Source organism: Nothobranchius furzeri, chromosome 15, assembly GCF_043380555.1.
Source record: "Nothobranchius furzeri strain GRZ-AD chromosome 15, NfurGRZ-RIMD1, whole genome shotgun sequence".
NCBI lineage: Eukaryota > Metazoa > Chordata > Actinopteri > Cyprinodontiformes > Nothobranchiidae > Nothobranchius > Nothobranchius furzeri.
In genome coordinates this window covers 30,760,112-30,773,314 of record NC_091755.1, presented here as the reverse complement: position 1 = coordinate 30,773,314, position 13,203 = coordinate 30,760,112, and the positions used below count along the sequence as shown (strand labels likewise).

General features: G+C 41.8%; 2 protein-coding genes across 2 annotated transcripts in view; one reads left to right on the top strand and one right to left on the bottom strand.

Moving 5' to 3' along the window:
• Nucleotides 1-137: 137 nt before the first annotated feature.
• alas2 (aminolevulinate, delta-, synthase 2) lies at nucleotides 138-7,131 on the bottom strand. The gene is made up of 10 exons (XM_015967589.3): nucleotides 6,975-7,131; nucleotides 4,670-5,021; nucleotides 4,495-4,590; nucleotides 4,188-4,410; nucleotides 3,166-3,350; nucleotides 2,827-3,006; nucleotides 2,527-2,691; nucleotides 1,038-1,306; nucleotides 686-848; nucleotides 138-505 (listed from the first exon to the last, which is right to left on the bottom strand). The coding sequence occupies exons 2-10, from the start codon at nucleotides 4,998-5,000 to the stop codon at nucleotides 342-344; spliced, it is 1,776 nt and encodes a 591-aa protein (XP_015823075.3). The 5' UTR covers nucleotides 5,001-5,021; nucleotides 6,975-7,131; the 3' UTR covers nucleotides 138-341.
• A 794-nt stretch (nucleotides 7,132-7,925) lies between these two features.
• The window catches only part of LOC107390721 (N-terminal EF-hand calcium-binding protein 1), a 29,057-nt gene continuing 23,779 nt past the window's right edge, over nucleotides 7,926-13,203 (top strand). The window contains exon 1 of the mRNA XM_015967590.3: nucleotides 7,926-8,506. Coding sequence (XP_015823076.1) covers nucleotides 8,387-8,506 — 120 coding nt within the window. The 5' untranslated portion in view covers nucleotides 7,926-8,386. The remainder of the gene's footprint in view (nucleotides 8,507-13,203) is intronic.

Below are 13,203 nucleotides of genomic sequence, written 5' to 3'. Positions count from 1 at the left end.
CATTCAGATCCTTTTTATTATATAAATAATGAATCTAATATTAAAAACAGCCTATCAACACCTTAAAAATCACTGAATGTTTTATCTCACACTATCACACATCGATATGATATTTAAGAAAGTGTCAAATGTGCAGGTTTCGTGCTTTGAAAATGCAAGAGGCATTTCTTTAATTATTATTGTGGCAGAAAACACACTTCAGAATGCTGGAGTACAGAAAAAGCATCTATAAATACTCAAATCTAGCCTGGGAACGAGTATTTAAACACAATGCCTGTGCAGAAATGCTCCCTGAGGAATTAAGCTTCTACTGTTTGCATCATCAGTGCAGTGGTCTGGAGCTAAGCTAGCACGGTGATGTACTGCGGCTCCATGTTGCCGAAGTAGGACTTCTCCCACTCACTCATGAGGTCAAAGTGCAGCGGGCGGTCGCAGAAGGTGCAGGAAACCGTAGCCGGGCTGTTGAGTGGCAGACCCACTTCCTGCCACACCTCCACCAGCTTACCTGAGGGAAACAGACAGTTATCTCATTTTTAATAACAATCCCTAAAGAGCTTTAAGATTTTGTGCTGACTTTAATAAAATTCCTCACATTTTCTAACATGAGCCTCCTGCTGTGTGTTTATTTAACATTTATAAAATGTTTACTAGCTCAGCTCTGACCTCTAACGACTCCCACACTCACCCGCAAAGTGGTCCATCATGTCAGGATCGTGATGGGGAGACGGAGCCAGACGCAGCAGCTCCTCACCACGAGGCACCGTGGGGTAGTTAATGGCCTGGACGTAGATGTTGTGTCTCTCCAGGAGGATGTCACACACCTTAGTGTTCAGCTCGGCATTCCCAACCTGGAAAAAGGGGGATAACTGAGACCTGAGAGGATTTATTTACCCAGTAGATTCAGCCTGTGTCCAAAAACCTGAGCCAATCCTAAAACTTCAATCCAAATTAGAGTTGCAAAAGTATCCCATTTTGTCTTTGGTGATGAAATTTTCCAGAGAAAATTCAGAATATCTCAGTGAGGGTAGATGTCGTACCCGTATGGGGATGATGTGGCTGGGACAGTTGACCACAGGCAGGCCTTTGTCCATCAGCAGCTGCCTCATGTGTTTCACATTCCTCTGGTGGGCTCGACGCAGCACCTGGCCCTCGGCGCTCTTCAGGACCCGGACGGACTCCAGAGCTCCCGCCAGGACCATCGGAGGAAGAGCGGTGGTGAAGATGAAGCCGGCTGCGTAGGAGCGCACCGTGTCCACCAGGGCGGCACTGCTGGCGATGTAGCCTCCAACGCAGCCAAAGGCCTTACCTGGAAGGTTACATGACATCATCAGGGACAGTAAAGCAATGATAAAACGAGCATTAACAAAAAATGTACAAAAATAGATTTTAATTATTTTTTCTAAAACATTTCTCTAAATAATAGAAAGAAACAATAATCTGGAAAATCAAGCAAGCCTTTAAATGTATTAGTTGGGTTTGATGTATGTTATCTTAATAATTTGTAATCTTAATATTTTATTTTACACATTCTGCAAATATTTCTAACTTTCTTTTTTTTATTCTTGCGACTTCTTGAAAAATCTGAGATGATATTAATATTTTATTATAATGCTTAGATGGATTTTATTTTTATTATTTAGACTGCAATAATTAAACAGAAAAAAGTTGTGTTGTTATTCTGCTTTAGAATACAGCAGGCATTCAAAGTCCACCCCGGGGCAGTTTGCCCCCCACCACCACCCCCCACCCCACCCCCGCATTTCTTCAATGATAAATTGTTTCTCCAGGCTGTTGATGTAGAATGACACATCCAAGCATTTTTATGTTAATTGTCCTATTGTGCTTATTTTAGACGAATTTTGAGGAGTAAAATGCAATAAATCACCATAAAATAAATAAAAAAAACATATTTTTTTGTCGCTACATTGTCCTGACGTTTTTAGCCTTGATCTAGGAATGTTTGCACAGCTCTGGTCTATAGGGATTGTTTAGTAAAGTCTTTTGATCACACGGCAATAAAATTCATTTAGAGAGTTTTATCGGTGCAGCCAGAGAGGGAGGAGAACCGACACCCAGCTGATAACACTTCTGCTCTGGTGAAAACTCACTACTGTCCTGCTCTCACTCAGCCAACTGCAGACTCGTATTTGTAGAATTATTGTTGCAATTTTGGCTTTAGAACCATTTCAGTTTGAGCACAAGTGGCCTAGCGAGCCTGCCTAGGTGAGCCCCATATGGATGTGTATGGGCAAACTGTACAGGTGCCAACAGGGTTTGCCCACATAAACTTACATGGGCTTTCTGAGGGACCCAGATGGTATGACTCATACATGGGCCTGTTAAAATCTATGTGGGCAAATCCTTGTGGGGCCACCATGGAAACCGCAGACAAACCCTGCTGGCACCCGCAAGGTTTGCCCATATCCACCTATGCATGCTGGATGTGGGCTTCACAAGAAAAGAAGTGAGCCAAATAATCCAGGATGGGTTGACGTTTTTGCTACCGATAAAAAAATCATGACTCACCTAAAGTCCCAGAAACTATGTCTATCTTGTTCATGATGTTGTCTCTTTCGCCCACCCCGGCTCCGTGGGCCCCATACAGACCCACGGCGTGAACTTCATCCACAAACGTCAGGGCTCCATAACGGTGGGCTACGTCACACAGCTCTTCCAGAGGGCAAATGCCACCTGGACCCCCCAGACAACAAGAAGAAGTGTTTAAATAGTGTGCCATAGTAATTAAACGGACTGTTGACCCAAGTTAGAGGGTGAAGTCCTAATGAAATGGTCAAACATCTACTTTAGTCATGTCTGAGGACTCACCGTCCATAGAGTGCACAGTCTCAAACGCCACTATTTTTGGAGAGTTTGGGTCAGAGCGTCGCAGCAGTTCCTCCAGGTGTCGACTGTCGTTGTGACGGAAAATGAAGCGTTTGGCTCCGCTGTTCCTAATACCCTGAATCATGGATGCATGGTTTCCTGCATCAGAGTAGATCTCACAACCTGATGACAGAGAAAACATTTCTTAAAACAGAGAAGCACCAGTTTTGCTGCTTTAAAAAAAGATTACAGTGGAAAGGCCTCTACAGATTCTTAAAACCAATCTTTCATGGATAATTTTTCACCAGGATCCATTCATATGGATTTTCCACCAATATTTACCCGGAAGCATTTTAGCCAGAGTGAAGAGGGTTGAGTCGTTGGCCACGAAGCAGGAGGAGAACACCAAAGCAGCATCTTTCTGGTGAAGCTGGGCAAGCTCCTTCTCCAGAGTCACGTGGAAGTTACTGGTGCCAGAGATGTTCCTGGTCCCACCTGCTCCTGCACCATGGTTCTCCAGAGCATCTCTAAAGACAACCACAACCAAAAATATAAAATCTGCTCTTCTGATTTTAAATGCAGGTGTTGTAGTGTGGGCGTCCTGTCACAGTGTCCCGATTGATCATGCGCCCTGGCTGCTTGGCCACGGGGATGTCCCTTTGGCTGACTGGTTAGCGTGCATGACTTTTTACCGGGAATCTGGGGATCGAATCCCGCCCGGGCCCTCAATTCTCCACCTTGCCACACAGGAATTATAAGAGACTAATAGATTCAATTAACTTGCTGCAAAGCTATCTTTGAGGCAAATGTGGCAAGGTGGAGAAACGAGAGCCCGGGTGGGATTCAATTCCCAGACACCCGCGCTAACCAGTTAGCCAAAGGGACATCCCCTTGGCCAAGCAGCCAGGGTGCATGATCAGTCGGGACACTGTGAAAGGATGCTCACACTGTCACACAAAGAAGGGTTAACTGTTGTAATATGCTAGCATTCTTTTAAGCTAACGGTTAGCAGATACCATGCTAACTATTTGTGTACAGAATGCTAGCAGGCTAACACGAGATTAAGTCAACCTCAGTCTGTTATTTGAAAAGTTAAAGTAATGTCAAAGTTGCAACGTTTTACACTAACCTGTCTAATAGAAGCTCAAAGATTATTCTAGATCCCTCTCTGGCAAACCCAACCTTTCTAGAGCCTGACTCATCTTCATCTGACAACTTCGTTTTAGCTACTTTGTAACTTCAAAGCAAGATCTCTTCTTCACAAAAAACATCAACTCATCCATCTGAAAACATTATTTTCAAATCGTCAACTCTAGAGACCATAAAGGCCAAAATTAGAAAATTTTTGGATCATCTGTTCTTACTTGATGGCATCGAGGACCCTCGGGTGGCGACTCATTCCCAGGTAGTCGTTGCTGCACCACACTGACACTTCTGAGACCCCTCGTCCAGAAACCGAGTAATCCTCAGCCAGAGGGAAGGCTGTGGCGCTTCTGTTCACCGTCTTGAAGACTCTGTAAGTGTGGTCCTTCTTTTTCTCAGCAATCTTCTCGATGAAGAAGTGATCATAGTTGTAACTGGGGCCAACTGCAGGATAGATTGGATAGAGGGGACATCAGTTGCAGAAGTTTTTGGGGGACTTTTTTTGTAATTGAGGCCACTAGATCTTACCCATGTTGTCTCTGAGGTGGTGGGTGGCTGTGTTGGTTTGATCGGATGTTGGGAACACTGATTCTTTTAAACCTTTCAACAAGGAGGTCATCAAACCTAAAGGAGACAAAATATTTTCAGAGGTGGCTATTTTGGATATCACGGATCTGTAGATCTCACTACTCATGGTGCGTACCTTCTTGGACATCTTCTTGTACTTCAGGGCTTGCCTGGACCATTCCAATCTGAGAGGCAACAAAAGGGCAGCCCTTCGATGCAGAAACGGCCACCTGAGTGGCAGTTTGAGCAAACAGCCTCTTTTGGTCCACAATGGGTAGTCGGTAACTACTGGGTTCAGTGGAAGACAAAGTCACTTTGTTCTCCAGAGATGCCAGGCCGCTCACAGAGATCTGACGAGCGATGATGGGGCATTGGTCTGCCAGAGACAGCAAAGAAGCTCCTGTTCTTCTTAAAGCTGGCTTTGGAGCAGATCTTAGGAAAGGACAGTGATGAAGGAAGGCGGCCATGATAACGAAGCTGTTCTTACTCTGAGTGGAGAACAGAAACACGGGAAGGTTGAATCTATTGAAACAAATACTTTCTTTGCTTGGTATTAAGAAGTCAGCCCTTCATAACCTGAAACTGATCTGTAGTTTTTTTCAGATTTCTGGAAATATTTCACTGTTACCTTGGATGTGGGCTGACCAGTTTTATTTGCCAAGGTTGAATCTGACCTTTGAATCATTCCAGCATAAACAAGCTCCTATGTCACCAGTTAACAAGCCAATTAAAAGTCTGTTTTTACTAACCTTTTTATTTAGACACAATTTATTCCCATTTCTTTTGTCAAATCCATGTAAAAACTCTAAGAACAACCCACGTTTGACACATATAACAGTATAGTAGCAGCATCAAAGTGCTGAAAACTTCACGCACAACATGAGAAAGATGATGCACCTCTTCGTCACCATTTCTTAAAGACAAAACTTTCAGATGATGCAAGAGATGTAATTTTTTTGTTTTCCCACAAACTATCACAGTGTGTGCGTTCATTGTTGGTACAAAAACTGGACATAAAACTATGGAAATGAAAAGTCCAAAAACCTTCAGAAAGCCTGAAAAACTGTTGATCAAGATAATTTTATATTTTTACAAGAATTTCTGGCTGGTTGAAAGCCAAGTATAAGGGGATGTCAAGGTCCGTCCGATCCCTCACTTGTTTGCCTGGAGACCAGGTTTTACGGCACCATTAGTTGTTTTTTTATGATCCGCAGAGTCCGATCCATTGCTGACTTCAGACCGGGAGGACCCTTTGTCCGGCCCGGTTCTTTTTCACCAGGGGAGGGACGTACAGAAAAACTCCCTCAAACCTTTTGGCTGTTACTTTGGATAGTAGATAAAGTGAATAAAGATGTTTAGGTGGTAGCTTTGATTTTAAGGTGATTTATATAGAAAAAACAGGAAAAGGACACAGTAACGCAAAGGCCCGGTCTCTCTGGTGCATAGCATTCAAAAAGTAACCTGAGCATCTGCTGACATATTTTTATTTAGCTGTGAATCAGCACATGGGAGTGTGTAACAAATATTATCTTACGTGAACAACAGTGCAAGAATGCAAGAGAAAAACACGAGTGTTGCTGTAACTAGTCTGATTGTGTAAAGAACGAACACTCCAGCATACTTTTGTATGGACTGATCCAAAATGTGAACGTGGCCTAAGTCATGTCTCAGAGTACAAATACATCATCAGACACTTCCAACACAGTTTTTTTAAACTGAAGTTTATACATGCCTCCTTACCATTTAACTAACACGTCATCCAACTAGGATGACTAAATGTTTCAGGACAGATAATAGTGGGTCGGTTTAGCTCCAGAGAGCAGGGGCTGTCTTAGTGGGTGTGTCAGGTCGCTGCAGTTTATCTTCACTCTGCAGGTGCTCAAGAGCTGTCTTCACAGACATAGCTTCAAACCATTCTTCAGATTATTAACTCTTTATTTATCTCTGTGTTAAAAATATTCAAGCAAATAGAAGCAGGGAGAAAACAAGACATCTGATTCAATATTACAATTATTTTACCTGCTCATGAAATAAGAACATTTTATTCTATTATTCAGACAAACTTATTGTGTTCATTTTAGTGACCATTATCTTTGTGTAATTTTATTTTTCAAAAACTGGTCAGCTGATAAAGCAATTCTTAGCATTTGTGGCTTTTTCTTGAGGCTGGACGATTTTTCTTGTGTTTTTTTCTCTCAAACCTCCATTAAAACATCAGTTCGTCAGTTTTCTACTTTAATCATTTTTGTTATTGTTGATTGTGTTATAAGTGTCTAAAACAAGCATAAGAAGGCATACATCTGCTAATATTGAGTCAACAAACAAAGAACGGCTGTTTTTTTAGCCAAAATAGTTACATTTCCTCGAAATACAGAGAATTTTACAACTACGATCACTACTACTGTATTAATAAAAATCACTTATTAAAACAGGAAACTCACCTGTTGACCTGCACTGAGGACGAACTTCAGAACGGCAAATGGACAGAAGGCGAGGAAACGTCAGCTCTTGATTGTCAGCTGATGAAGTATATCAAGCAATCATCTGAGCTCCCACCCCTCTGAGGTGACGTGTGGACCCAAACCTGAAGGGGCCATGGGGGGGTGTTTATGGGAGGTGCAGAAAGGCTGAGTTTGGTTAGAGACTCCCTACATCAGGGTCATGTGATTCAGAGTTAGAATGGTGATGCAACAATGCTGGAAGCTTCCATGTGAGCACCAAAAGGGAAATTTTAAATCATACTTGTTCTGATTGTGATTTAATGAAACATTTACAGTAAAATTGGCATTAAAAAGCAAGATAATGACAGGCCTTAAGAAGGGACTTAAAACAAGCTAGACATGGAGCCTGCCTCACATGCAGAGGAAGCTCATTCCAAAGTTTGGGGGCGGCGTAAGAAAATGGTTGCTCCCCACATGATATCTAATGCACTCCGTCACAGGGTCATTTATCATTTATCATATGGACTGATACTGGACAGATGGGCCTGGACGTGACAAAAATGAAAACCTTGAATTTGACATAAAAGAGCACAGGTAGCCATTGCAAATCAGCCAGTAGGAGTCATGTGATTGCATTTGAATGTATTTGTAAGACACCGAGCTGCAGCATTCTGAATATTTTGGAGGCAGGTGTCCATTTGTGTATCTTCAAATTATATAATTAGTAACTGAGAAGCAAGTCAGTGACTAGGTGACCCTCTGTCCCCCCCCCCCCCCCCCCCCCCCCCCTAGAGTAGTTGAACATATCCTTTTCACCTCTGACCCTTTTTCATGTGTGTTTTTTGGTGGGGTGCAAGCAATATTTTAAATGCACTTAAAAAAACGTTATAGGAAAATTGGGTTTGGTGGTGGTGGTGTTGGGGGGGGGGGGGGGGGGGGTCGGCATACCCCTCCGATAGCGGTTGCGTCCCTGAGAATGAAAATAAGAACGCCTAAATGATACATTAACAGACTTGGTACTTCATGAAGATCATAAACTAATATTTCTATCGTTCTACGTCTAAATTTTGTACATTTTAACAGAGAAAACACGATCGGGTCGCTAAAAAGGGATCAGTTTTCAACGTGGAACGCATCTCGACGTAACATCCGTTTGCCAGTCAGCAGCAGATGGAGCATTGATGTGCATCGGTGTCGTGAGGAAGAAGACCCCCCTCCTCATTTCTGCATCCACCGACGTGCAGACAGAGGGCAGCAGCAGCAGGGTTCTGACCACGCAGGACAACCAGCAGCATCATCTCCATCATCCACCATCCTCGCCCAAAAGGACAACCTCTCCAGGAGCGCAGAGGCACGGACGCTCGTTTCTAAAACAGTAAAAAAGCCACAACCTCTTCATCTGAAGCAGCAAGATGCTGGCCTGCACGGAGCTGATCACCATGTGTCTCCAGTCCGCCAAACACGAACACCTGAGAAAGCAGCAGCAGCAGCTTAACCACAACCAGAACCAAGGCATCGCTCTCTTCAAGGATGTAAGTACTCACACATATTTGAGCTGAATTCTCTAGAACATGCTCTGCCTGTGTCCGTCTATTCGGGGTGTCTTTATTCCCCATCCCTCTCGTTACGAGTGTTAAAAACACAACCCCTTCACGTTTTTGGTACAACAGCTTAATTTAAAGAAGGCGAGTGCACAAAAACACCAAGAAAAAAACTGAACAATCACTAATTTTTATCTAAAAGTGTTATTTATTTATTAGGCAGACGCTTTTATCCAAAGCAACTTACAATTTATTACCTATAAAAGTGAGTTAAATGAAGTGATTTTCAAAAGAAACAAACAAAAAAGCTAAATCATGCCTTTAAAAAACACAATATGATTTATTTAAATGCTCTTCTTCTTCAAGGCGCTCTAATAGAGCAGCTTTCTTTATGCAGAAACATTTTTAATTATTCATTCGAAATGGTATACGGCTGAGCTTGATTTCCTTGAAGGGTTATTACTGAGAACATCACATTCCTGCAGGATCTAAAATCAGTGCTTTGTGGCTGTTGGTGTGTTATTAGTTGAAGCTGCAGCATCATTTCACATCTTTGCTTACAGCTGGCGGCAAGTTTAGTTCGTTTTTCTCACCAAAAGGGAAATCAGGCTGCACCAGGCATTTTGTCTAAATGCACTTAGCATCCATTTCACCTATCAAAATGTACAACCTCCACCGTGCAATTTTTCTTCTCACTACTTCATGTCAAGTGGCTGCTGGAGGGCGTTATTTCCCTTTAGTTTAGCAGACGCATAAACTGAATAGTCTCACTGAAAGAAACCCTATCTGACTTTGTTGTCGTGATTACATACCCACTCCAAAAATAATGCCATTGAGCTGCACTGAACACATCTCCAATAAGGAATCTTGCAGACACACTCACTTGTGTTTGTCGTCCTTCACAGGAAACTGAGACTAATTTCTGCTTTTTACTTCCTGCTGCAGAGTGATTGGATCTATTGGATGCTTTCCCCCCCCTTGCTCTCTGTTTAATTACGCCCATTGACCAACTCATAATGGTGCAAATCAAATACTTGAGAAAAGATCCATTTAACATTTTAATGGGATTATAATTGTCCTGTGTGATTAATTAACAGATCATATATTCTGAATTATATATATAAAAAATTAAAACCCAACCACACTTAGCTTTATTGTCCTTTGCTTCCTACGACCAACGACCAACTTCAATAACAACTGGTTAATGTTCATCCCAGCTTACTTTCCAGGCTGTTTTCAAACTTCCGACTGGCTTTCTGAGAAAATGGTCTCGGAGCTTGTGAGAGTAATGGTGCTTCCTGCCTTTATCCAAATGCCATCATGCCAGCTTGTCAGCTCCCACATGGCTAAAAGTAGCGCCGGCTCCTCTGCAAGGTTTAGTCCAAGACAGTCACAGTGACAGGTTCTCCCTGCATGGTTTTAGAGGCTGTAATTGTCATCAGTAAATGTGGAGACTAGTTCAAATGAAGGACGATGCAATCAGCGTCTGACTTCAGTAAAAGGATGTTCTCTCAGTTTGCAACTTTGGGAATAAAGATGAGGCAGAAAATAAACAAAAGAAAAAAATTAATATATCTTCATTATGTTTATGTGGTTTTTGACCCCAATTTGGAACATTTTCACACCACTCTCACATGAAAATTTAATCATGATCGAAAATGAGATTTTTGATCATTATAGAGACAGATTCAGGAATTAGATGAACTGTTTAAAAACAGAAGACATTTCAGGTTTATAATTTAGCTTTTATTTCATAGGTGTAAAGGGCAGTGGCGCCCCCAGAATAATTTTCACAGGGGGGCCAGTGAAAATTTTGGGATGGCACCAAATTGGTCCATGTGATAACTTTGGGAATATTTATCTTGTAGCCGCACACTGCATTGCTCCATCGTTCTTTTTCAATAGAATTATGCAGCAAATACATTTACCTCGGATGTGTGAAACGCAAATATTTCAGAAGAAAGACAAATTTTTAGTTGTTTCAAATTCTGTTATTTTAGAATTCTAAAACAGTTTCATTTGCCTGTTGCTGTTTCAACAACGTCCAAAAAAACTATTGAGATTTATGCTTTTCTTTCCCAATGGTGAGCCTAAGTGACATTGTTACGGCCGCCGCCGTTTTGAAGCCCAGTGGTGTGCTGCGCACCGTTCCCTGTGCAGCAGCGCAGCACCACGGACAGCTACGCCGTCCGTGGCGTATATATATATATATATATATATATATATATATATATATATATATATATATATGCTGAGTGAATGATTTGTGTGAACCTGAATATGAAGGAGGCTGGTATCTATGAGGCCAGAACAGTCTCAATAAGAATTAAGTCACACAACGTTTTCCACAAATGCACACGTTCATTCGGAAATCCACATTCTGTGTTTCACAAATATAATTCGGAGGAACACAAATGCACACGCTCATTCGGAAATTCACACTCTTTGACTCATAAATATAATGTGAAAAAATAAGTCACGCAACATTTTCCACAAATGCGCACGCTAATTCTGAAGTTCACACTCTGTGGTTCACAAATATAATTTGTAAGAACACTTGTAATATAAACTCAGATCATGCGAATTGCTGAATGTGCATTTACGAACAGCTTCTCATTTGTGAACCTTTCTGCGTTTGTGAGTGAAATCTGTGTGGTGCATTCACGGACAGCTTCTCATTTGTGAACCTTCCTGCATTCGTGAGAGAAATCGGTGTGCTGAATTTTGAGACTCTCCTAACGTCGCAGGTCAACAAACGTCACCATTGGCTAATGAACCTGTCAATCAAATATATGCTTCTGCCAGGGCTGTTCGCTTTCAGCCAATCATATGGCTCCTTATGTCACAGAACAGATCTGCTGTGCGCATGCGCATTGCAGTTCACACGGCAGAGCAGGATGGACCGGTCACGATCTGTGAGTAATAGTTTTATCTTATTCCCTCGTTGTAATTTATGCAATGTTATACAATTATGAGTAGAAGCGTTCTTCATGATCAAGTAAAATGTTTTATGTTAAATTCAGTCCAGACGTTACGTGAAGTCTGGTCCATTCTTCATCTAGTTTAACATCAAGCTAAACTCAAGTGAACATTTGTTTAGTTAGCGTATCTAGGTACCATTTTTTAGGCCACGGTTGTCAAACTCAAGGCCTTGGTCTATTTTTATTTGCCCCGCGAAATCAAATATCAAATATATAATATTAAACTGGCCCGCCGGGCGATTTTGCTAATAAGACTACTAATCCCACAGTGCTTTGCGGCGTTAGCGCGCGAGACGAAGCAAGCCCTCTTTTATGTTTACATCATTAGCATCCATGCTAGTCGAATCAGCGTGTGCAGCGTTACCCTCAGTCTTAAACAACTGAAGATACTCCTCTAAGCACCCAGTTTACTCAGCGAGTTTCCAACTTTGAACGCCTAGAAAGAAGGTATCTGGCTGGAACAGGTGACCATCAGAGTGGAGCGAACTGAGCTTGAAATATTTGTCATGCACTTTTTCTGCTCCAAAGCATGAACGTTAATAACTGAGATATTTTCATAGAAGATAATTGCTATTTTTGGTTTTCACAGATCTTAACTTATTTAATTATCTAACATGTTATTGTATGGCTGTTGTACCTTTCATTTGGTAATTGATTGTTTTGACCCCTATAAAAACATTTCCCTCTTTCAAAAAATATTTCCCCAGCAGAGGGTTAATAATGCCACATTGTTTACTCACTTAGTAGCAAGGTACATAAGGAAATTTCTGTGAGACTCAAATTGATGTAGATTGTTATAGATGTGCATTAAAAATGTTTGAAGCAAGATTCTAATGTTTTTTTTTTCATGGTGAGAGGAGATCATGGCGGAGAAAATGCAGGTGTTGCATAATTAATGTTCTCAGTTCGTGGAACTGACACCAACAGCTTCATTGCAGGAAAAAGTGTACACAATCAACGGTGAGTTTAACCTAATTTGGAAGCTTTGTGTCTGTGCGCGCGTGCCTGTGCCTGTTGATGACCTGCCCAGGGTGCACCCTTCGTCTCACACTGTGACTGCTAGAGATAGGCACCAGTCCTCCTGCGACCATTCAAAAGATAACTCAAGTTGAAAACGGATGTATGGACATGTAAATGTGTGTGTGTATATTATAATTTTCTTTTATTTAATCCCCCTCCAAATCCAGGATCGAGCGCCTCTGGCGTGATGTCTTCATGAGTGTTACTGGTCTATATTACTACATCCTGCACTCTCTGGAAGACCAAGACTTGCTCGACATCAGTAACATCCTTCACATGTTTTGTTGCCACTATATTTTCTTGTCTCGCATCCAGGCCAGCCTGGATGTCTTTAGAGATGCGTGGGACAACCATCCAATCAGGACAGAGGAAAACATGACACCAAATCAGCTGTGGCATCTGGGCCAGGCTCTGAATCCTGTTTCTGATCCAGGGGCAAATGTATGTTCTGTTAAAATGACTGATCACATGTCAAGTTGATCCTTAACTAAAAATCAAATGTTCAACACTTTGATAATCTACCTCTGCTCTATGCTTCTTGGATTCAAGACAAAATGGCTGTTGAAATTACAGTTCTGTTTGTGTGCACCTCTACTGAAATGGACACTCAACTATAATGTCATGACATTACAAAGTCATGACACATCTGCAAGTTCAAAATGCAAGGCATTAGACCTTCCAGATGTG

Excerpts from the sequence above, each read along its gene's own strand:
- alas2 (XM_015967589.3), bottom strand. The coding sequence starts at position 5,000 with ATGGCCGCCTTCCTTCATCACTGTCCTTTCCTAAGATCTGCTCCAAAG. Across the intron at positions 3,007-3,165 it reads TCTGGCTAAAATGCTTCCGG|GTTGTGAGATCTACTCTGAT; the intron begins GTAAATATTGGT and ends CTCTGTCATCAG. Across the intron at positions 2,692-2,826 it reads GACTGTGCACTCTATGGACG|GTGGCATTTGCCCTCTGGAA; the intron begins GTGAGTCCTCAG and ends TGGGGGGTCCAG.